Here is a 22227-nt window from a genome sequence, read left to right as displayed (position 1 = left end):
AACTAGCGGTGACGGCAAAGTAAAGAGACTACAAAAGAAATAGTTAAGAAACCTTATTATTTCAGCTCCTAAAGCGGAAGCTTTAGTCATTATGATGTAAATACTCTTCACGTGTCTACATTCTCCATTATATACCCCTACTGCACAGACCTCCCTATTCTTCTAAATCATGTAAGTCACGTGTTTGACAAACTTTTTTCTTGTCTTGCCATAATTCACCTTATTGACATATTTCCACTAAGCTTACCGGTTCCTGGTCGTCGCTGGTGATTGCCATTGGCAAGGCAGCAGGGCTTGACCATGTCATCTCGGGGAGTGCAGTTAGATGTCCAAGATAAATATGTAAGAACTTTTGTTTCTTACTGTTTTGCAGTTTCATTTTTGGTTTCTTTTTGTCCTGTTTCAGAATTTTAGACCAAGTTCCGGCTTCTTCCTCCAGTTCATTTAGAGTTTAATATGTCATGTGCAGGTGGTGATGGATAATGACATACTGCAGGTGACAATATCAAACCCGGGTGGGATTGTTACCGGTTTGCAATATAATGGCATCGACAATTTGCTTGCTGTTGAAAACGATGAAACTGATAGAGGGTACACAATTCCTCTGCTCTTTTTCTTTTATTTTTCCTCTCTTTTTGGTGCAGGGGAGAAAACAAACCAAAATCAAAAGCGTCTGACATCTATATCCCCCAAATTCTTCTATTTAGGGAAATGAAGTGGTAAAAAACTATTGCATAAAATACATGTTCTTCAGCCATGAACTGCCTAAAGGGTAGTTATGAACAGTAATAATCTGCAGAGATCTTGAGAAAATGAGGTTGCAAACTCAGGTTCAGTTTTGGCATCAACATGGAAGGAGATTTTTCAAACACATACAAAATCAGCATTTAGTTTTATCAATTTTATTTCTTTATTCACTTCTTTTCAACGTTATGGGAAAGTTTTTTGGATTTGTACGTGGGATTGGTTTTGTGATTGAGTAACTAGATGTTGATTTGATTTCCCTATGGAATCTTAAAGGTATTGGGACCTTGTCTGGAATCTAGCAGGAAGGAAAGGAACAAAGGGTAAATTTGACAGGTATGTCTCAAAGTCTCTCCCACGAAAGGCATTGTTGTCCCTTCAAAGCTAAGTTTTCCTATTTTAGATTTCATTCTTTTTTTGTTTGGTTGAGCCACGAAATGATTGCTAAGCAGGATTGAAGCAACAAGCTTTAATGTAATAGTGGAAAATGAGGAGCAGGTGGAGCTCTCATTTACTAGAATGTGGGATTCTTCCCTTGAAGGCAGAGTCGTTCCCTTGAATATTGACAAGAGGTACTCAATCTGTTAATTATATCCAGAGCTTGCTATTTCTGAATGTGATTTCAGTTACATGATGATAGGGGAGATTATAACAAAAGCAAAAACTTTTGAGTATCTTTTTCAGGTTTGTAATGCTTCGTAATTCCTCAGGATTCTATACCTATGCAATTTACGAGCACTTGGAGGAATGGCCTGCTTTCATCCTTGACAGGCTCAGGGTCGCATTCAAGCTCAGGAAAGACAAGTAGGCACAGTTTCCCCATCTTATTTTATTGCCACACTTCCTTTTATGGAGTAAATATAAAACTGATTTGGGAGAAAATGCCGGTTCAGCCTCTACCTGCTTTTACCTAAAAGGACTTCTTGCTTCACTAGAGACAAATCATTAGAGCAGAATTGCAAACTGAATGAAAAAGTCAATTACAAAAAAAAATTGTAAAATAACTCACAAGCATTGGCAATTTCGAGACACAGGTTTCATTACATGGCTATGGCAGACAACAGGCAAAGATGCATGCCCCTGCCTGATGACCGGTTACCATACAGAAGCCAAACCCTGGCCTATCCCGAGGCAGTCCTACTCGTTGATCCACTGGAACCGGAGTTTAGAGGAGAGGTTGTTTCTAAATTTCTAAGTAAAATATAATTGATCAGGATACTTTATTTTCAATAATGTGTCCTTATTCCTTCTCTTTTTGGGTGTGGTTTGGTTCTTTTCAACCGTTGACAACCTGTGCAGGTAGATGACAAGTACCAATACTCATGTGAGAACAAGGACAACAGGGTCCATGGTTGGATTTGCACTGACCCCCCCGTCCCCGTGGGGTTCTGGCAAATAACACCCAGCGATGAGTTTCGATCTGCTGGCCCCCTCAAGCAAAACCTTACCTCACATGTCGGCCCCACCACCCTTGCTGTAAACGTTTCTTTCTCTTTCTTCTCTTTTTCAATTTTTTCCCTCTTCTAGATAAACTGGTAGGTAAAAACAAGGACCTTTTCAAAGGAAACTTAGGAAACTATGTCATAGTTCGATACTTTTATCTAACTTCTTCTTTTACGGCAAAAAAAGCACTAGTATTGACTTTGATTACAATCCTACGACCAATTGATCAGGTTATGCACAGCGTTCATTATTCAGGAGAGGATTTGTTATTGAAATTTGGAACTAATGAGCCCTGGAAGAAAGTTTTTGGCCCTATTTTTATTTACCTTAATTCTTTGTCCAATGGAGGTGACCCACTTTCACTTTGGGAGGATGCTAAAGAACAGGTTCAGCATTAAAGATACTCTAATTTCATCTTCCAAGTTAAACAGTTATCTATTTACTACTTTAAGTGGCTAAAACAAAAAGTTCTTCTTTAGATGACAATAGAAGTACAAGGCTGGCCTTACAGTTTCCCTGTTTCTGAAGACTTTCCACAGTCTGATCAAAGGGGCAATGTCAGTGGTAGATTATTAGTGAAAGATAGGTAATTTACCTGATCCAGCCTTCCTGAACAAAGCTGTAGTTTTGAATCATTAGCATGAACATACATTTTTCTTGTTTGCTCCCCTGATAATTTGGTCAGAAATTGAAGGCCATCACGTTGTGTTTTTTTCTTCAATTTGATCTAGATATGTTCACGATGACAACATACCTGCCAATGGTGCTTATGTGGGCTTAGCACCTCCAGGAGATGTTGGATCTTGGCAAAGAGAAGTCAAGGTAATTTTAATTTCACACGTAGCATGACATGATCACCCTGCATTCTCAATTGAGGGGAGCTATGAAATAATCAGAATTTTTTCATTGCAGGGTTATCAATTCTGGACCAAAACTGATGAAGATGGCTATTTCTGCATTAATAATATTCGGACCGGAGACTATAATCTATACGCATGGGTCCCTGGCTTCATTGGAGATTATCGATACGATGTTATCATTACACCAACTGCAGGTCTTTTATTTTAGTTCTTTGTATATTTTTGTCTTCAGAAACCTCCTAAGCTCTTGTTATGAAATGTATTGAAAGATCATTAACATTTTGAATTTTGATAACCAAATGCAGGCTATGATATTTATATGGGTGATCTTGTATATGAGCCTCCAAGAGATGGCCCTACATTGTGGGAAATAGGAATCCCAGATCGCACTGCTGCAGAATTCTATGTCCCTGATCCTAGTCCAGTATATATCAACAAGTTATATGTTAATCACCAAGACAGGTTAGCTTCCCTTCCTGTGATTTTAAGGATTCTATAGAGGTACTTGGCATTAAAGCAGCAGAATCATGAAGCTTCTTGATTTCTTCATCTTTTTTTTGGGGCATTCATTCCTCAAATATCGAAAAGATCACCACATTGAAATTAACAGTGCTTTTCCAATACAATTGATTTGTTCATTTAAGGTTTAAAATTCAGTGTCATTGTTTTTATCATCCATTGTTGGCAGATTTAGGCAGTATGGATTATGGGAAAGATATGCAGAGTTATATCCTGATGGAGATTTGGTCTACACAGTTGGCGTTAGTGACTATACAAAAGACTGGTTTTTTGCGCAGGTTACCAGGTATGTTCTTTTCAACACTTATATTTTTTTCTAGATCACTTGTATTCCTCCCCACCTAGCTCTTGGTTTTCCAATAAACACTCGAGGTTTAGAATACTGCCAAAATAAAAGCAATCTTTCTTTTGAATTGCAGAAAGAAAGATGATAATACATACCAAGGAACTACATGGCAAATCAAGTTCAAACTAGACTGTGTAGATGAGAGCGGAACATACAAACTGCGATTGGCATTGGCTTCTGCACATGCTTCTGAACTTCAGGCATATAATTTTTCATCGTTCATCATTTTGTGATGTTGTTGGAGTTAACTTAGAATATTGAACCTCATGATTCCTGGAGATTACAATTCATGCTAATTTACACTTTTGAATTGAAATTTTTTTTTTCCTTTTTGAAGGTACGGGTCAATGATCCTGATGCAATTTCTCCTCTGTTTTCGAGTGGTCAAATTGGCAAGGACAACACAATTGCGAGACATGGAATTCATGGGCTCTACTGGCTGTACAATGTGGATATTCCAGGAAATCTGCTCCATGAAGGAGATAATACCATTTTTCTAACGCAATCAAAAAGCACTAGCCCTTTCCAGGGAATTATGTATGACTATATTCGTCTAGAAGGCCCTCCATCTTCTGACGCCAACAAGAGACCTTAGTTTTCCTTTTATTGAAAATTAATTGGGATGTCCAGGAAATATATTGAGAAGAACAACATTTTGTGAAGGAAATTGTCAATGTCTGTGTATTTGCTTCAGTTGATTAGACCATAATCTTGCAATGTAGACTTGTGTTGTATTTTATATGTAACAGAAAAATCCCTTGGATTTTGATGGAAGACACCCACAACTAAAGGGTGCTTAAGTAACATTGAATTGAGACCAACTTGCAATCAGGCTTTTTTTCTTGCCTTACTTAATTAGCCTTGGTTGATGTGGATTTGATAAAACTGAAGGCTGTTCATAAATCTATTTAATTGACTTGTTCATCAGGATATCGGGCTTATGTTAGGTTTAATACCATTTGTACATAACATCACAAGCTCTTCTTTCCAATTTAAAGTTTTTAAACTTTTGCACTAATGATCATTTAAATATTAGTATGTGTTTTTATCCCATTTCACTTGGCAAGTTTATCAAGCATCATGTTGGCCAAAGATGTTTTGACTATTTAAGATTAACTCAATTCTACTTTAGCGTGGCATGTTAGACAACCAAAGTTGAAATTTCATCCAGCTAGGAGTCTTGTCGAGCCAATCGATTGGTTAATTGTGGAAGCAAGGCACCCTCATCCATATTTGTGCATAAAGCAATCTCACACAAAATGTGGGTACGTCAAAACAGGTTAAAGGATGCTTCATGAATACCTAGTTCAGTAAACCAAGGTGAAACTCACCCAATGCAATTGCCACAACCTAAAGAGATCATAAAAAAAATATGGAAACGAAAAGAATGCTTTTCCCAGTTAAAAGAAAGTTGGTGGGAAAACATTCCTTTTAAGCCTTTACCAGCTACTGTTCCAGGAGGGCTTCTGAATGAAGCATGACAAAATGTTAGCCCATATATAGTTGGATTTTTCTGTCAACTTTTGAAATATCATAGCTCAGCTGAAGAAATTCCAGGGATTAGAAAGGCAAACTATGTCATGGCCAGGGGTGCAACTGCTTATTCGAGATCATTATGTAATTTTAGTTAATTTCTTTGGTAGTTATTTTATAATGTTGTGCATAGTCTATAAAATTTGAATAATGTTCTACCATAACACCTTTTATATCTTACTACTTGTGGGATTATTTTTACCACCTTGTCTATGATCATTGTGCCCGGTATCGGTCAAAGGTACAATCTTATGGTGACTCTATCAAAAATAGCATCTCTTATAGACTGAGCAGGACGTTCTTAGCTAACATCCTTGAAAAATTACAACAAAGTTCTGTTTAGATTTTAAACGAAACCATTGCTGCAGGTGGTAATGGATAATGGAATACTCCAAGTGACAATATCGAGTCCTGACGGAATTGTCACTGGGATACGATATAATGGCATCGACAATGTGCTTGAAGTTCAAGATGAGGAAGTTGAAAGAGGGTAAAACCACATAGCATCAACACTACTGCCTAGAATCCCTGTCTCCCATGAGTTCATTTGTCCTTCCAACCGTTATTCTTATTAGAACTCAATTTCAAATGCGATGGACAGGTACTGGGATCTAGTCTGGAGTAAAACAGGAAGTACAGGAACAACAGGAACATTTGATGTGTATGTCCTCTATCTCTCTTTTATGAACTATAGCATTTTCAGTTCTATTTCATTTCAGAAGTTAAACTGATAGCAATGGCTTGCAATTCAGGTTTAAAGGAACAAGTTTTAAGGTTGTTGTAGAAAATGAGGACCAAGTAGAGATCTCATTCACAAGAACATGGGATTTCTCTCTTGAGGGCAACGTTGTTCCCTTAAATTTAGACAAAAGGTCTGTGCTTGCGCCCATATAATTTAAGGCCATTCATACAAAATGTTAAATGTTAATCAAGGAAGGTAAACAAACCCAATTTTGTTGCAATGATGGATTTTTAGGTTCATAATGCTTCGAAATTCTTCGGGATTCTATTCCTACGCCATCTTTGAACACTTGGGGGAATGGCCTCCATTCAATCTTCCACAAGTCAGAATTGTTTTCAAGCTCAGAAAAGACAAGTATACAGATCGCCTCCATCTTCTTCAGTTATTTGATTATGTTTTCATGCTTTTATTTTTCTCATTTGTTTTCGGTTAATTATTTATTTTTATTATTTACTTTATTTAAAAAAACAGCAAGCAGAAGTATAAGCTTAGCTTTTTGGCTAGATAAAATTTTAGATATTTGACAGATGTTATTTTAACATGTTAGCAAAACCTATGGTTTATCCTCTAAATTATTGAATATTTATTATTCATGCAGATTTCACTACATGGCCGTAGCAGACAACAGGCAAAGATTCATGCCCCTGCCTGATGACCGGTTACCAGACAGGGGCCAACCTCTGGCAACACCAGAAGCTGTCCTGCTTGTCAATCCTGTGGAGCCAGAGTTCAGAGGAGAGGTATTTGTATATATTTCAGTCCCCTTTGTGTAGTCTAGAACTTGACCTATCCGATTACTACAATTTACTAGCTGAGAGAAAACAACTCGATGGGAGTTAAAAGCCGCACATCATTTAACATAACAGATGTTCATTAGCTTACATAAAATATTGGGTCATGACTGATAAGCAGGTGGATGACAAGTACCAGTACTCATCCGAGAACAAAGATCTAAAAGTTCATGGGTGGATATCCTTGAACCCCCCAATTGGTTTCTGGCAAATTACTCCCAGCAGTGAATTCCGGTCAGGTGGACCCGTCAAACAGAACCTGACCTCCCATGTTGGCCCCTATGCTCTTGCAGTAAGTGACTCAATTAGCTCCTTTACAAGGATTGTAAAGTATTAGTTAATGAAATATACATGGCAACATAGTTCTCCTATATCTCATAAATCCTCCAATCTTTGCGACAATAGGATTCGGTCTCAAGTCAATGAACATTATAGATGCACCATAGACTGGATTCTGTGGTCTTTAATGATATTTATGCGATTGTATTAACTTGTTCAAAATTCAAAATGGTGAAATCAGATGTTTCTTAGTGCTCATTATGCCGGAGAGGATTTGGTGCTGAAGCTGAACCCAGGAGAGCCGTGGAAAAAGGTTTTCGGCCCAGTTTTTTTGTATCTGAATTCTCTCTGGGATAAGGACAATGTATATTCCCTTTGGGAGGATGCTAAAGACCAGGTAGAATAATAACAACATAGAATCCTGCCTTGTTTCTGTGTCGGTGGACAAGAGCTTATATAAATTGGTCTCCAGATGCAGATGGAAGTCCAGAACTGGCCCTACAGTTTTCCAGCATCAGAGGATTTTCCAAAATCAGACCAGCGGGGCAAAGCATGCGGCAGATTAAAAGTTCAAGACAGGTTGCTTTTGTTTGTAGTGCGTAATTAGTTTATATTATTTGCTAGTATTAATGCCAACAGGAATCCCCTCCGAAGTATTGCTAAATTTTTTATCTTTATGATTTCTACTTCCTTCTTTGTTCAAGTTCTCAAAAAAAGTAGGTTGAAAAATCCATAAAGCCATGAAAATTATCATTATTCAGGTATGTTAGCTATGACTGCATTCCGGCAAACGGTGCTTATGTGGGCTTGGCACCACCAGGAGAGGTCGGATCATGGCAAAGAGAATGCAAGGTGATCAAGTGCTCTACTCAGTACTACATTGATTATTAAGTCAATGTTGATCTACTTTTAACTGACTGTAATGAGATGAGTGGTTAACCGTGAACTTAATTGTTTATTTACCTTAAGGTCTTGGGGTCAAGTTTTCTAAACCAACGACCCCATTCCTTATGAACAAGCTTCTAAGCATAGCTATAGGAACATAGTGCAATATATCAAATGTTTAGCCTTAATATGGGTCACCAAATTCTTAACAGGGTTACCAATTCTGGACCAGATCAGATGAAGATGGCAACTTTGCAGTCGAGAATATAAGGGCTGGTGAATATAATATTTATGCATGGGTCCCTGGTTTCATCGGAGATTACAAATATGATGCTGTCATTAACATTACAGAAGGTCTTGATTTCTTAATTATGAACAATAAGAAATTATACTGAATTTTTGTTGTCAATTATATTTTATCTCTTCTATAGAAAATGATCTTTTTTAATCTCCGATGATATGCACGGCAGGTTGTACCACTGACGTGGGTGATCTGATATTTGAGCCTCCAAGAGATGGTCCTACATTATGGGAAATAGGCATACCTGATCGCTCTGCAGCAGAGTTTTACATCCCTGACCCTGACCCTATGTACATTAACAGACTTTATGTCAACCATCCTGACAGGTTAGTTAATCATGCTGGTACAATCTTTGAACTTGCATCAGGATGATTTCAAAACGATCCGATATTTGATTGAATGGACTCAATTCACCAGAATTTCGAATAATTGAAATCTAAATTGATGTAATGGCCAGGTATAGACAGTATGGGTTGTGGGAAAGATATGCTGATCTATATCCAGATGGAGACTTGGTTTTCACAGTTGGCGATAGTGACTACGAAAAAGATTGGTTCTTTGCTCAAGTTAACAGGTTCAGCTCTTCAACTTCGTTTTCCATTGATAAATCAGCTTGACTATATAAACAGCTTATTCAATACCATAAAAATGACTATCCAAACCATTCCAACAAAAAAATATGAAAACCATTATACTGGCCACATTTTGGACTTCATGCCAAGTATTAATAGCTAGAATTTATTTTGGCTGCATTACAGGAAGAAAGAAGATGGTACATATCAAGGAACTACATGGCAAATCAAGTTCATGCTCAATATTGTAGATCATACTGGAACTTATATATTGCGATTGGCCCTAGCAACTGCACATCTTGCTGAATTGCAGGTATGCAGCACAATGAATTCTGGACTATGGTTTCCTATGTTCCTTGGACATTTCATGTCACTCTATATGGAACTTGAATTTGAACTGTATTTTCAATGTCATATGACAGGTTCGGATCAATGATCCAAAAGCAGACCCTCCTCTGTTCACAACTGGACAAATTGGGCATGACAACACAATCGCAAGGCATGGAATTCATGGGCTCTACCGGCTTTACAACGTAGATGTGCCGGGAGTTCAGCTTGTGGAAGGGGAAAATATCGTTTTTCTGACACAAGCAATAAACACTGATCCACTTCAGGGTATCATGTATGACTATATAAGGCTAGAATGTCCCCCTTCTAGTTCCAGCAGAAAGCTTTGAATATGTATATAATAGCAGAATTCTACCTTTAGATTGTTGACTTCGTAAATTGTATTCACAAAAATCGCATGGTTATGTTTTTAATGAGGTGATTGTTCTGTTATACTAGAGAAATCCAGCTTAAGATATCCGTGATTGCTATCAATTTACCTTCATAACTATTTTGCTATCAATGTATCTAGATCATTTCTCGTTGGGCTAATGGATCCTCCAAAAGGTTTGAGATCTCTACTCTAGCATGATATATTTGGGTTTGCTTCTAATAGTAATAAGATAATTTTTTGGGCTTCTTCTCACCCTTGTGCCAATGACAAATATAATTAAAGTAAATATTTATTCCATCCAAGAAACTAAACTTCATAGCTCAAGGCCTGCAACTTTAGCCGAAGAGCTTAGTTTTTTCCAAGACATCAACGCGTGGCTAATCAATTGAATTAATGTAAGGGTAACAGAGTCAAATGTCTACCTTTGAGGTTTGTCTGCTCTAGAAAGAAAAGGTAGAACGTACTAATTTAGTACAAATGATGATAAATTTGATTCCAGGGGGCAACCTAATCTATATTAGGTGTTGAAAAGATGGCGGGAAAAAAAAAGTGAACTACAAGAGAGACAATCCAAAGTCATACATGTCAAGACTTTAAAACAGCATCTGGCAAAAAGGACTAAGAACTACAGAAAAACCCTTTTTTACTTGAAGTAATGGAGTCGACTAGGGGAAACATATCATCAATACATCTTGTGTTTGAGTTCTGGTACAAATTATGAACCAAAGAATCTTTATCCTTTAGCTAAAGCTGATTGGCTTGAGAAGTGCACGTTTTTTTCAACTTGTTTTGCAAGCTCAGCCTCCGTAAGTAAAGGCTTTTGGAAGAATGATTGAAATCTGATTAAGCAGAGACGCATCGGGACTTTCAGCTGAAGGATGAAGGTTGTTAGTGTTAGGTGCTTGAAACGCACTATAGGAAGTCGTTTTAATAAGTTTAGTTTTTTGAATCTCTGTTATACCACAGTCATCTGTGTCGTTTCATTTACTTTAAAGTTTGAAGAACAGAGTTTGTTGTCGTTTTGGCCGGCAGTCTGTTATCCGTTTCAAGTTTTTGTTTTGGTTACCGTTGAACCTCTCTCAAGAATCGATGCTGGTTCATTTTCTTGTTAGATTTCAGATCCTATTTTCTAGTGTTATTTTACCGAGGCTAGATCTAAGCTCGGTTAATCTTTGATTTGAAATCCTTGTATAAATACCGGAATGAAATTTGAAACTGTGAGAGGAAATTTTCATTTTCCAGAAAAGCTTGTTTACTGTTGTGCTCTTCTTCTCCAAAAATATTCCTTCCTTAGTCTTCCTCTGAGATTTTATACTGAAAAACTCAATAAAGGGCCATTTTGATTCAGCATAGAGAGCTGTAATTTAATTAATTGACTCAGGATCTCTCACAGCTTTTATTGAATTTTTAGATGTTTTTTAAGCAACAAAATACTTTTCATGGTGCAATCTATGCCTGGATGTAGAAACCATGATGTTTCAGTGAACTGCAGCATAATGCACGTGGCGGCTCTTGCACGGCTTTATCTTCTGCACCGGAGGCGGTTAGCGACTGAGTAAAGAATTCTCAAACAAGAAAGTAGAAGATAATTGCTTGCTCTCAAATCCAAGTAAAGCAATACAAAATCAATTCTTATAAGCCATGAAGTCTACGTTCCGCTTGCTGAGGCAACAAGAAGATTTTCATTAGATATATATATAAACCCCTAATCAAGACGATTAATAATGCATTGAATATATAAGTCCCAGGGAAACTGGAGGGCCTCATGCCAATATTACCATGTCGATTCAAGGGGTGCAATTGTATATTCAGGACGATCATGTAAACCAAAATTTCTTTCTCAACGATTTTATTTGTTTAAATACTGACCAAGTTAGAGAAATTTGAAATAAAAGAGTTAATGCCATGCACAGGTGGTGATGGATAATGGCAACCTCCAAGTCACAATATCAAAACCAGAGGGAATTGTCACCGGAGTCAGTTATCAAGGCATCGACAATTTGCTTGAAGTTCGTAACGAAGAATCCGATAGAGGGTACATGTCACTGCAACTTCCATTCTTAATTTATCCATTTTATATACTGTAGTTCGTCTATGGTCGACATTCTTTCTTGGGTTAAAAGAAATTGCCTCTATTTTGTTTTATCATCTTTTTCTTCCCTGAATTTTTTTTTTTAATTGGAAGTAATTCATATATGCAGGTACTGGGACCTTGTGTGGAGTGACGAAGGAACAGCAGGAACAGCAGGGACCTCTTATGTGTATTGAAAGAAATATGCCCGCTTTTTGCTTCCTTCTTATGATATACTACTGTAATCAATTTTTGTACTTGTACTAGTATCTAAGAAACCAATTAATATGCAGAATAAAAGGATCGAAATTCAGAGTGATCGTAGAAAATGAGGAACAAGTGGAAATCTCATTCACAAGAGCATGGAGTTCTTCTTTAGAGGGCAAGCACGTCCCTCTAAATATAGACAAAAGGCATGCACATGCAGCGACTCACTTCTATCTTTAATACATATTTAGCTCAACTGAGACACAAGTTTTACTGCCGATAAAACTTTGATCAGGTTCATAGTGCTTCGCGGATCCTCGGGCTTCTACTCCTACGCCATCTTTGAGCACTTGAAAGAGTGGCCTGGTTTCAACCTGCCACAAACCAGGATCGTGTTCAAGCTTAGAAAGGACAAGTATGCAGAATTTCCTCTTTGTTTAATTGAATTTTCCTTGTTCATGGACTCTTAAGACATAACCTGCCTGGAGACATTCTTATTTTCCTGGAGAAATTATTTGAAAGTTAGTCTTGGTTGGGGGTACTTCAAGTGCAGGCTTCGTAATTCTGTTTGATGGGCTTGAATTTTTATAGAAATTGTCATGTCACTTTGCAGGTTTCGCTACATGGCAGTAGCGGATAACAGGCAAAGGCGCATGCCCCTACCAGAGGACCGGTCTCCAAGAAGAAGTAGACCCCTCGCTTACCCTGAAGCTGCCCTACTTGTTCATCCCGTGGAGCCGGAGTTCAAAGGAGAGGTACACCCTTTTAGCTTTTCCCTATAGGCTTCCTATTTGTTTCATGAACAAACAAGGTCCTGTTGAATTTAAATTATGTTGTTTAAACTACAAAGACCTTTGGAGTTACCCGATGTGTAGGTAGATGACAAGTATCAGTACTCCTGTGAGAACAAAGATCTTTACGTCCATGGATGGATATGCTCCAATCCACCAGTGGGGTGGTGGCAAATCACGCCAAGCAATGAGTTCCGATCTGGCGGACCAATGAAACAAAACCTTACTTCTCATGTTGGTCCTACAAATTTAGCTGTAAGTAGTTCAAGACCCAAAAAGCAATTAGAAGTAAACTGTATGATGTTTAACCAAAATGCTACATTTAGATGTTTCTTAGTGCTCACTACGTGGGAGAGGATATGGTGCTGAAGTTTCAACGTGGAGAACCATGGAAGAAAGTCTTTGGCCCCGTTTTCATTTATCTCAATACTTTGATTGATAACGATGATCCGCTTTGGCTATGGGAAGATGCTAAAGAACAGGTTAGAAACCACAAGCCACACTTCCTTTACTGCATAATAAACGGGAAAATAACTAAGGTAATACAAATTTGATTTCAGATGTTGACTGAAGTCCAGTGTTGGCCGTACAACTTCCCAGCTTCAGAGGATTTTCCGAAGTCGGAGCAGCGAGGTTGTGTTAGTGGTCGATTACAAGTCAGTGACAGGTAGTACTCTCTTGTTTTTTGGCCTCTTTTCCCTGCTTGGTTCCTCTTTTTTATTGATTCTTCAGTCAGTCAAGGTACGTTTTGATCAACTTGCATAGTTTAACCTGTTTAGGCATGTCAGCGACGACTATATATCAGCAAACGGTGCTTATGTGGGATTGGCACCACCAGGGGATGCCGGTTCATGGCAAACAGAAAGCAAGGTAACTTTTTGGCTTTTATTTCCTTGTTCTCCAGAGCACTATTCTAAATCTGAATCAACAAAATTGAAAACCCAATTCGAACTACGTATATCAGGGTTACCAATTCTGGACCAGGGCAGACGCAGATGGCTATTTCTTGATCAGCGATGTACGGACTGGTGACTATAATCTCTATGCTTGGGTCCCAGGTTTCATAGGGGATTACAAAAAAAGTGCCATCGTTACCATAACTCCAGGTATCAAATTCTTTTATCTCTTCTTTTAACATCCAATACTAACATTTCCTGATCCGATGAAACAAATCTCATTCCACCAAGCAGGTTGTGATCTTGACATGGGTGACCTTGTCTATGAACCTCCAAGAGATGGGCGCACACTGTGGGAAATCGGCATCCCCGATAGAACTGCTGCAGAATTCTATGTTCCAGATCCTGATCCAAAGTATAGCAACAAACTATATGTGAACCACCCTGACCGGTTAGTTCTCTGTGCTGCGAATTTAATCAAGAGAACAGATTATTGTATAACTTCAAGACGAAGAAGGTAGAGGACTCGTGAAATCTCGATCATTTTCTTTTATCAGGTTTAGGCAATACGGATTGTGGGAAAGATACGCAGATCTATACCCTAATGGAGATGTTGTTTACACCGTTGGTGTTAGTGACTACAGAACTGACTGGTTCTTTGCTCAAGTTACCAGGTTTTCTCCTACTTATAAATAGTTTTCTATTTTTATTCATGTCTTTAAAACATTGAGTTCTGATTGATAGCAAGTGATGCTAAAGAAGACGAAATTGTGTCATTTCAGGAAGAAAGATGATGATAAGTATAAAGGAACAGCATGGCAAATCAAGTTCAAACTTGATAACGTAGATCAAACTGGAACCTATAAACTTCGATTAGCTCTAGCAACCGCACATGTTGCAGAATTACAAGTCAGGATCAATAACCCAGACGCAAATCCTCCTGTGTTTACAACTGGAGTAATTGGGCATGACAACACCATTGCAAGGCATGGAATTCATGGACTATACCGGCTCTATAGCATAGATGTGAAGGGTGCTCTGCTTATTGAAGGAGAAAATACCATTTTCTTGACACAGCCAATGTGTAGCAGCGCTTTACAGGGGCTCATGTATGATTATATTCGTTTAGAAGCCCCACCTTCTAACAATTCCACCAACAAACTTTGAACTTTTAATTAATATGAAAATAATGTCTAATACCACATCAATGTATCAAGCTGTGTTCAAATAAATGAAGGGGTCCTCCGTATATATGTTTTACTGTATTTACTCTAGCCGTTGTTACATAACAGGTAACAGGTTGACAAAAAAAAAGGCAAAAATTTGTAGTTGTATGAAAAGAAGGCAACACGTTAATTAATGTAGACTAATGTATTTTGATTACATGGATTTGTAGATTCTTTCCTTAGCATTCTCAGCCTCATCAGCTGCTTCAACCTGCCATTTTTGAGCTTGTAATTCAGCTGCCATCACTTCCTTCTCGTTTCTTGCTTTCAGCTTTTTTGCCTGTCACCAAAAACAAGTTAATCTAAGGCTTAAATTCACCAAGGTTGCAAGAAAGGGTAGTTCAAAATGGCTTTTAGTTTATACCTGGCCAACTAAGATGGCTTTGACATATCGACAACCCTCTTGCAAAGAAAGTGCAAAAGCTAAGCAATCCTTCTTGGTTCTAGACATAACAGACGTTTTTTGCTCTCTATTGGCGGCGGCGGTAGCGGTGGTCGTCGAAGTGTTTAGGAGTGGTGACTACTTTATCTCCTCCATGGCAACTTCTTAAGCAAACTGTTTTTGAGAACGGCATGTGCAAAGAAATGGAGAGTTTTTTACACGTCGTTCCTATACGTGGTAGCTTTGAACCACGCCACGTTTAGTTTATGTGGGCGGTTACAAGTCCGAGACAAGATGGGCTTAAACCCTGACGATACCCTTTCAACAATCAGAGTTCCATATAGAGAACCCGCCCAATGCCATTCTTTCATGGAAAACTAACTTATTGATTAAAAAAAATTACTATACTAATGCAGTTTCTTCTATGTGAAAAAAATAATTAATAACCGTATTTCATATTACTCTTTAAGAAAGCTCAAAGCCTTATTTCAGTTTTGTCCATGAAATAATATAAGTTTAGATGAGACGCCTCACTATTAAAATATCTTAAGTTTTAATAGAAACTACAAGAAGAATCGTCAAATAATTAACAAACTATCTTACGAAATTAAAAATGGATTAAAATAAATTGTTCAAACAATTTTAATCTTCAATTACATTTGAAAATTCCATTATTTATCTCATTTAAAAAAAGAAAGAAAGAAATTCTCAATATGGATAAGTTTATGGGCCGTCATTTGGGTCAGATCCGTCACAGCAGGAGGCCCGGACCCAAACCAATCAACTGGCTCTTCGTACGGTTAAAGAATGGAGGGGCAAAATAGTCATTCTATATATCCAAAACTGTGGCTCCTATATATACCCCCATCTACAAAATCTAGGGTATAAAAAGCCCCAAATCCTCTCCGCCCAAAAAAAAATTTCTCCCCTTTCACAAAACCGAACGTTAAACTCCTTGCATCTTCAAAGCTCTACCATTTCCAAACATTCACGATCCCTCTCAGCGTCGCCTTCAGATTTCGTAAATTCTTCCTTCAAGTTCAACTCCTAATTTAACTTTTTTCTTGCTTTCATTTCCTTAATTTTTTTGTAATTTCAACATCAAGATTCTAGATTTACAATTTTTTTTTGCAGATCGTGTGAACAATGGCGACGTTTGAGCTTTACCGGAGGTCAACGATCGGCATGTGCTTGACGGAAACTTTAGACGAGATGGTTTCAAACGGTACTCTCAGCCCTGAGCTCGCTATTCAGGTTCTCGTCCAGTTCGATAAGGTACTATTAACACCTGGTTCCGCTTTTCTGATTCTTTTTTGTGAATTTATTTATTCATTAATTTAGTTTTTTGTTTTTGTTAGTCTATGACTGAAGCCCTGGAAAGTCAAGTGAAGAGCAAGGTTGCCATTAAGGTATACTTTTTTTGTCAAAAAAAGGGTTTTTTTTAAGAAAAAAGAGAACAGAAAATTTTTTCTTTATCTTTTTGTTGTTTAAGGTGCTAATATATTGTATAATTCTCTTTTTTTTCTTCTTTTTTTGTCTCTTGTGGGTGTTACTCTGTTGATTGATTGGGTAAATTGACGGTGAGTTATGTTGGTGATCTGCTATTTCTATGAATAACCACGGTGATATATTTTGTTTTATGGAATGCTTAGTATTAATAAGTGCGGTGTTATAAGTGAAGCTGAGATTAGTTTGATACGGTCCCTTGATCTTCCCATCCTTTTAAGAAAGATAAATTATGACCATGCATGACTGGTGTTGATTGTGGTACATTAAGGTAAAAGAATTTCATATATATGGTATCTGATTGTAGCGATTGTTTACTATTATGTTTCAATAATGAATTGCACTTATAAGAAGGGAGAACTAGCACACACAGCATGTGAATCTTTTGTGTTAAACCATGCCTAGAAAGTGTTTTTAGCACAGTTTGGATTATTTTTAAGAATTTTGAATGGAGAATGGTTAATTATGTTTAACTTCTTTTTGACTTTTATGAAGAGTTAATTGTTAAACCACAGGCCATAGTTACCTCTTGTTGTCAAAATGTTCTCTTGGACCACTGTTGGTGGTTAGGAGTGCAGAGTAAACATGTCAATTCTATTTTCACAGCCTCACTTGTTATGCACTAATTTTGGGTTATTTTAATTTTAATATACTTGCTAGAGATGGAAGAGATCATGTGTAAAGTCCAATTTTCTTTACCTTGTGCAAACATCTAGATATTAAGCTAGGCCTTCTCTCTTTTTTTTTCCCCAACTTTTGTTGACTATGGAAGTTTGGTCATTTCCTATGACTTTCTTGACTCAGATATTGTTTTTCCTGCTCTTACCGTGAGATACATATGATTTAGAGAGTGTATAGGACATTTCAGGTGTAATTGATGTTCTTTGACAGCACATGCTGCAATTTTTGTTTGTGGCTGAGATTAACCAGTGAAATAAATTAGGAATATTTGTTTTTTGCCAATTCCATTTACTCTTGCTGGCTCAGAAATAACCTCACGCCATACAGAAGGCTTGAAATAATAGATCTGTGAAAAGCTTGCTTCTTTGATGAAGTTCTTTTTTTATCATATTCATAATTATGTAATACCTCTTTCTGTTATGCATTAAGCATCATTTTCTTGGTATTTCCATTTTGGTCAAATTTACTTGGCTTTCTAATTTATGTAACTGAACTTCTACTACTAAATCTTTAGCTGTTTCCTGCTGCTTGTTTTGGCCATTTATCATTTATAAATTTTTGATTTGAGGGCTTCTATATTTTTATTGAAAAATGTTCAAATCTACATACATTGTGCTGGCATTGCAATGCAAACCTGCGGTGATATTCCCATTTGAACACTGATCCAGTCTTGTATGTGCTACAGGGACATCTGCACACTTATAGATTCTGCGACAATGTGTGGACCTTCATCTTACAGGATGCTGTGTTTAAGTACGAGGATGCTTCTGAGACTGTTGGTCGGGTGAAAATAGTAGCATGTGATTCAAAGCTGCTCTCACAATGAAATGTCAATCAGTGTTGTGTCTGATGATGGTGGAAGGGGATGGTTGACGGAGATTGAACATATGTTGTAAAGCCATCAACCTTTATTGGATGAATTTTTCTTGGTACTTCATTTTGTTTTTCTTTCTGATAACATAATGGACAACGGTGAAAATTTTAGGACAAAAAGATGGAACCTCTGTACTTATGACAAGAATGGTTTCTGTTCCCTGTCAACCTATTTCACCAGCTTGAATAGGATATGGCGGTCTTATTAGTATATTCATGTAATGAGTTGCCTGTTTGATCTTCCCTTTTGATTGAATTGATTTTTCCTCTTCTAGTCATTCTGTACATTTGTCGGGCAAGTTCAGCTTGAGATCCCACATTAACATTTTTCCTGGGTGTTCTAGTTTATTATTCCATCATGAAACCATTTACTAGTTAAAGCTCAATTTTGAACAAAAATTTCCTCGTTAGACGAGAAATAGGTGCTGAACTGAACAAGAGTTTGCAAAACGCCAGCCCCGATGTTATCTCCTTTGCTTTTATGAAAAGCCGTCATCTGCCCATTCTCTCTGCTTGCTGTTTCTATCATCAATACAGGCAATGATTTCAGAATCCGCACTTTCTTCCAGTGGGAATCTATATCAGCATCACACTGCGCTTTTGCTTTGGGAATTTAAAGCGTGGCTCTAACCCAGGCTCCAAGCATCTGATTCTCTTCCATCTTTTCCCCAAGTTCCCTTTTCTTCATGGAGTTCCAGCTCCTCTTCCTATTCCAGTAAGAAAACCTTACCTCGGCTGCCCTTGTTGTCTATCTTCCATTGAAAGAAAATCAAGTGAAGGACGAAGAGGGAAAAAGGGGAAACTAAATATTCTTCAAAAGAGCTAAATCGGTGTCCTATGTTCATTTGAGACAGTAGTAAAGCAAATGGATTCCAATCAACAAAAAGTCTGAACTTTGAAAGCGATCCCCTTCTGGCAGTACTTAAATATATATATATATATATATCATCTGAATGGCAGTTGTCAGAAGAAATGAATTACTTTAATGTGAACTTCGGCTCCAAATCAAGTATGGTCCATGGACCATGGAATCATGTTTGAAGATTTATTAGTGATGGTAATTCAATATTCCCTTCAAGAATATCAATCATCACATTTTCACTTTTAAAGATACTCCAGCATTTTATGTAACTATGATTGGACAAAAGAGAGTTTATTGCTTATAAATAAGGTGTTTGTCCATCAAACATGGTCTTGCAAAACGATTAGGTTTCACTGTGTTTGTGAACAATTGCTATGGCGACCTCCAGTAATGTACAGGTTCCTCGAGTTCTTCATTTTCAGCTTATTGATGGGATGCAACTTCAGGTTTTAACTTTCCCTTTTGAATGGAGTTTATTACCATTGATGGAAATTGTTCTCCTAAAATAATTGTTCTTTTGATCTTTTGCCTTTTGTGAAGATTAATGTCTCTGGACGTTCGAGTAGGTGCAATGCAAGAGTTGAACTTCAGCTCAAAAACTGCACAAGAACTTGGTTTCTTCACTGGGGTTTTGTTTACCATGGGAATTTGTAAGGCCAGCGCTGAAAACCTTTTATAAAATATCAATTCTATTTACTTGGTTTTTTTTGCTTATCAACAATCTCTTGAGAATCATATCCTCCTGCAGGAACTGGTATATCCCTAGTGAACATTCTTCAGGGGCAAAATGTTATAAGCAAGGTGCAATGCAGACACCATTTGTGAAGGTGTAATTTTATTTTGACCTTCATGCTCTGTAGTTTATTTGGATGTTATTGTTCTCAGAAGCAAATAAGAATTAATTACTAATTTTAATTTGATGAAATGTCTGATTTAAACTGCAGAATGGAGAGACATATGTTGTCAATATTGAGTTGCGAGACCCTAAGATACATGCTATTGAATTTGTGTTGAAGGATGGCAGCCATGACAGATGGTCAGTATTTCCTTTGGGCCATCCCCCTTTTTTTTGGCTGTGGTTTTTGAGATGTTTGAAATTCTTATCTAACTTTGCTTTCCAGGTTGAAACTAAATCATGGGAATTTCCGTGTAGAGATTCCTGAACATGATGCAAGTGCTTCTTTTCCATCTATACCAAAAGATCTAATAGATCGAAAGGCATATCTAATTTGGGAAAGCCGAGGCAGACCCCAAAGCTCTACAGAACAGCAAAAGGTGGTTATGGTCCAAAAAATTGGATTATATTCTCAATTACCTTAAGTATGAATTAATGCACTGTTTTGAATTTCTTCAAGTTGGATTCACTAAATGTTCTCTGCTATCTAACTTCCCTTTCCTTTGTGGTAATTAAATTTAGGTTCAAAGGAAATTCATAAACATTTTAAAGTTATTGAAAAACTAGTGGAACCTTATGCATGCATGTTCTGATTTTCCAAAAAGTTCCTCTACCCAATAAAACGTTTAATGTCTGCGTAATCTGAGATTCTCTCTGCTGTTTATGTTATCATCAGCTTAGTATGACTTTTCTGAAAATTTTGATATCACAATGCAAAATAAAAGTGTAGTGTATCTTTAGAATAGTAAATTTGTTTTGTACTGATTCAGATTAAAACTTGAAACTTTTCAATTTCTGAAGATATTTTGTTTTCTACCTAAGTATTGCCTGTGGAAATTTTCTCAGTAGTATGTGTTTGTTATCATTTCATTTCTCTTCTGTATATTACGATGTTTCTTGTCCTCCTTTGCTCTCTCAACTGTCTGCTTTTAACTTAAAAGGCCTATGCTTGAAAATAGTGTAGCTCAGATATGTCGTTGGTGCTATTGCAACATCAACCACGTAATATCATTATCAGATGTTGCCAATCTAGGTATTTATATATAACAGTGAGCGCATTGGTGCAGCAAGATTATGCAGATGCTATAACAGAGCTCCAACATCAGCTGTCCAAGGGAATATCCTTGAATGAGTTACAGTATGGCTATATGAATGCAAGTACAAAAACAAAAGCCCAGGGTGGTGTAGAGCCATCAAGGTGTGAAACACCATCATCTTATCATAGAAGACATGATGTTGAGAAGTGGTTGCAAAAGTGCTCTAAGGGGAAAAAGAACAGGACTGGTCAGCCTTCATCATCTTTGACAAATCTTGTGGAGAAATCAATTGGAGGAAATAATGTGGTCTCACAGCAGAATTTTTGTGTTGGCAACAATGAAATAGTGGTTAGTCTTATTGCGATAATAATTTTCAGTTTGTTGGATGAGAGTAAAAATGGTGATGGACATCGCCATGGTTTGAATCCACTTTATTTATTTAATTCAGAAAGGGATTTTGCTTTACCGATTAGCCGGTCATCTCATATTCTGTTAGTCAATGATTATTGAATTGATACCTAATACACATCTATAGAAATAAGATCAACTTCTAATATCTCTGAAACAAGAACTCATATTTGCTATTTGGTTTTTCATTATCTTTGTTTTTCAGGTTCTTTCTAAAGTTGTAACTGGTGATTATCACATATTGGTTGCTTCGAATGTGAAAGGCACTGCAGTTCTTCACTGGGGAGTGTCAAAATCATCAGCTGGTGAATGGTTGGTAAGAGACTCGGTCCTTCATTTAGTAGGAGATTTATTATTATAAATAGAGTGCACTGACACTGGAATTTTCTAGCTATTGTCTGCTTTTAGAATCTTACTTCAACTCGCTGCCTGCTTTCATCACTGATTCCAGGCTCCTCCATCAGATATGTTGCCTGAAAAGTCAAAAATGGTTGTTGGAGCATGTCAAACTTATTTTATAGATATATCAACTAAAGAAGGATCCTTTCAGGTATTTTGTAAAAAGTAGTTTTTCATGAGTACTTTTGCCTCATTTTGTTATATACTAACATGTTGTATTGATTAAACACCCCCCCCCCCCCCCCCCCCCCCCCCCC

At 37.3% G+C, this 22227-nt stretch overlaps 6 protein-coding genes across 7 annotated transcripts in view; 5 read left to right on the top strand and 1 right to left on the bottom strand.

Moving 5' to 3' along the window:
* Nucleotides 160–4743, top strand: LOC18591840 (probable rhamnogalacturonate lyase B). The gene is made up of 15 exons (XM_018125999.1): nucleotides 160–342; nucleotides 470–591; nucleotides 1021–1080; nucleotides 1197–1316; nucleotides 1429–1548; nucleotides 1779–1920; nucleotides 2044–2220; nucleotides 2418–2573; nucleotides 2667–2773; nucleotides 2919–3009; nucleotides 3100–3241; nucleotides 3353–3509; nucleotides 3736–3852; nucleotides 3986–4112; nucleotides 4250–4743. The coding sequence occupies exons 1-15, from the start codon at nucleotides 301–303 to the stop codon at nucleotides 4505–4507; spliced, it is 1938 nt and encodes a 645-aa protein (XP_017981488.1). The 5' UTR covers nucleotides 160–300; the 3' UTR covers nucleotides 4508–4743.
* On the top strand, nucleotides 5449–9879 carry LOC18591839 (probable rhamnogalacturonate lyase B). The gene is made up of 15 exons (XM_007018228.2): nucleotides 5449–5529; nucleotides 5814–5935; nucleotides 6047–6106; nucleotides 6198–6317; nucleotides 6422–6541; nucleotides 6786–6927; nucleotides 7100–7270; nucleotides 7499–7654; nucleotides 7730–7836; nucleotides 8019–8109; nucleotides 8355–8496; nucleotides 8613–8769; nucleotides 8901–9017; nucleotides 9202–9328; nucleotides 9438–9879. Exons 1-15 carry the CDS (start codon nucleotides 5488–5490, stop codon nucleotides 9690–9692), a joined length of 1929 nt encoding a protein of 642 aa, XP_007018290.2. The 5' UTR covers nucleotides 5449–5487; the 3' UTR covers nucleotides 9693–9879.
* On the top strand, nucleotides 11656–14966 carry LOC18591838 (probable rhamnogalacturonate lyase B). The gene is made up of 13 exons (XM_018126086.1): nucleotides 11656–11771; nucleotides 11938–11997; nucleotides 12101–12220; nucleotides 12310–12429; nucleotides 12628–12769; nucleotides 12890–13060; nucleotides 13132–13287; nucleotides 13366–13472; nucleotides 13585–13675; nucleotides 13770–13911; nucleotides 13996–14152; nucleotides 14259–14375; nucleotides 14484–14966. The coding sequence occupies exons 1-13, from the start codon at nucleotides 11656–11658 to the stop codon at nucleotides 14866–14868; spliced, it is 1884 nt and encodes a 627-aa protein (XP_017981575.1). The 3' UTR covers nucleotides 14869–14966.
* On the bottom strand, nucleotides 15031–15471 carry LOC18591837. Its single transcript, XM_018125474.1, has 2 exons — nucleotides 15292–15471; nucleotides 15031–15207 (listed from the first exon to the last, which is right to left on the bottom strand). Exons 1-2 carry the CDS (start codon nucleotides 15376–15378, stop codon nucleotides 15082–15084), a joined length of 213 nt encoding a protein of 70 aa, XP_017980963.1. The 5' UTR covers nucleotides 15379–15471; the 3' UTR covers nucleotides 15031–15081.
* On the top strand, nucleotides 16194–18654 carry LOC18591836 (transcription initiation factor IIA subunit 2). 2 transcript variants are annotated; one of them, XM_007018224.2, is made up of 4 exons: nucleotides 16194–16330; nucleotides 16444–16584; nucleotides 16668–16718; nucleotides 18182–18654. In XM_007018224.2, the coding sequence occupies exons 2-4, from the start codon at nucleotides 16456–16458 to the stop codon at nucleotides 18320–18322; spliced, it is 321 nt and encodes a 106-aa protein (XP_007018286.1). In that variant the 5' UTR covers nucleotides 16194–16330; nucleotides 16444–16455; the 3' UTR covers nucleotides 18323–18654. The 2 variants fall into 2 exon arrangements, with proteins under 2 accessions (XP_007018286.1, XP_007018287.1); XM_007018225.2 differs by having other exon boundaries at nucleotides 16202–16347.
* The window catches only part of LOC18591835 (alpha-glucan water dikinase 2), a 12243-nt gene continuing 9358 nt past the window's right edge, over nucleotides 19343–22227 (top strand). Inside the window, exons 1-8 of the mRNA XM_018126084.1 lie at nucleotides 19343–19677; nucleotides 19772–19881; nucleotides 19980–20058; nucleotides 20176–20267; nucleotides 20353–20506; nucleotides 21194–21511; nucleotides 21777–21887; nucleotides 22023–22121. Of these exons, the coding sequence (XP_017981573.1) occupies nucleotides 19606–19677; nucleotides 19772–19881; nucleotides 19980–20058; nucleotides 20176–20267; nucleotides 20353–20506; nucleotides 21194–21511; nucleotides 21777–21887; nucleotides 22023–22121 (1035 nt within the window). The 5' untranslated portion in view covers nucleotides 19343–19605. The remainder of the gene's footprint in view (nucleotides 19678–19771; nucleotides 19882–19979; nucleotides 20059–20175; nucleotides 20268–20352; nucleotides 20507–21193; nucleotides 21512–21776; nucleotides 21888–22022; nucleotides 22122–22227) is intronic.

The sequence above is a fragment of the Theobroma cacao genome, chromosome 8, assembly GCF_000208745.1.
Source record: "Theobroma cacao cultivar B97-61/B2 chromosome 8, Criollo_cocoa_genome_V2, whole genome shotgun sequence".
In the NCBI taxonomy this organism is placed as follows: domain Eukaryota; kingdom Viridiplantae; phylum Streptophyta; class Magnoliopsida; order Malvales; family Malvaceae; genus Theobroma; species Theobroma cacao.
The sequence above is the reverse complement of the archived record's forward strand: the minus strand, read 5'-3'. Positions and strand labels throughout refer to the sequence as shown.

Excerpts from the sequence above, each read along its gene's own strand:
- LOC18591836 (XM_007018224.2), top strand. The coding sequence starts at position 16,456 with ATGGCGACGTTTGAGCTTTACCGGAGGTCAACGATCGGCATGTGCTTG. Across the intron at positions 16,585-16,667 it reads TTCTCGTCCAGTTCGATAAG|TCTATGACTGAAGCCCTGGA; the intron begins GTACTATTAACA and ends TGTTTTTGTTAG. Across the intron at positions 16,719-18,181 it reads AGAGCAAGGTTGCCATTAAG|GGACATCTGCACACTTATAG; the intron begins GTATACTTTTTT and ends TATGTGCTACAG.
- LOC18591838 (XM_018126086.1), top strand. The coding sequence starts at position 11,656 with ATGGATAATGGCAACCTCCAAGTCACAATATCAAAACCAGAGGGAATT. Across the intron at positions 12,221-12,309 it reads CCTCTAAATATAGACAAAAG|GTTCATAGTGCTTCGCGGAT; the intron begins GCATGCACATGC and ends AACTTTGATCAG. Across the intron at positions 12,770-12,889 it reads AGCCGGAGTTCAAAGGAGAG|GTAGATGACAAGTATCAGTA; the intron begins GTACACCCTTTT and ends CCCGATGTGTAG.
- LOC18591837 (XM_018125474.1), bottom strand. The coding sequence starts at position 15,378 with ATGTCTAGAACCAAGAAGGATTGCTTAGCTTTTGCACTTTCTTTGCAA. Across the intron at positions 15,208-15,291 it reads AAGCCATCTTAGTTGGCCAG|GCAAAAAAGCTGAAAGCAAG; the intron begins GTATAAACTAAA and ends TTTTGGTGACAG.
- LOC18591840 (XM_018125999.1), top strand. The coding sequence starts at position 301 with ATGTCATCTCGGGGAGTGCAGTTAGATGTCCAAGATAAATAT. Across the intron at positions 1,549-1,778 it reads TTCAAGCTCAGGAAAGACAA|GTTTCATTACATGGCTATGG; the intron begins GTAGGCACAGTT and ends TTCGAGACACAG. Across the intron at positions 2,774-2,918 it reads AGATTATTAGTGAAAGATAG|ATATGTTCACGATGACAACA; the intron begins GTAATTTACCTG and ends AATTTGATCTAG.
- LOC18591839 (XM_007018228.2), top strand. The coding sequence starts at position 5,488 with ATGTCATGGCCAGGGGTGCAACTGCTTATTCGAGATCATTAT. Across the intron at positions 7,837-8,018 it reads AGATTAAAAGTTCAAGACAG|GTATGTTAGCTATGACTGCA; the intron begins GTTGCTTTTGTT and ends ATCATTATTCAG. Across the intron at positions 9,329-9,437 it reads CACATCTTGCTGAATTGCAG|GTTCGGATCAATGATCCAAA; the intron begins GTATGCAGCACA and ends GTCATATGACAG.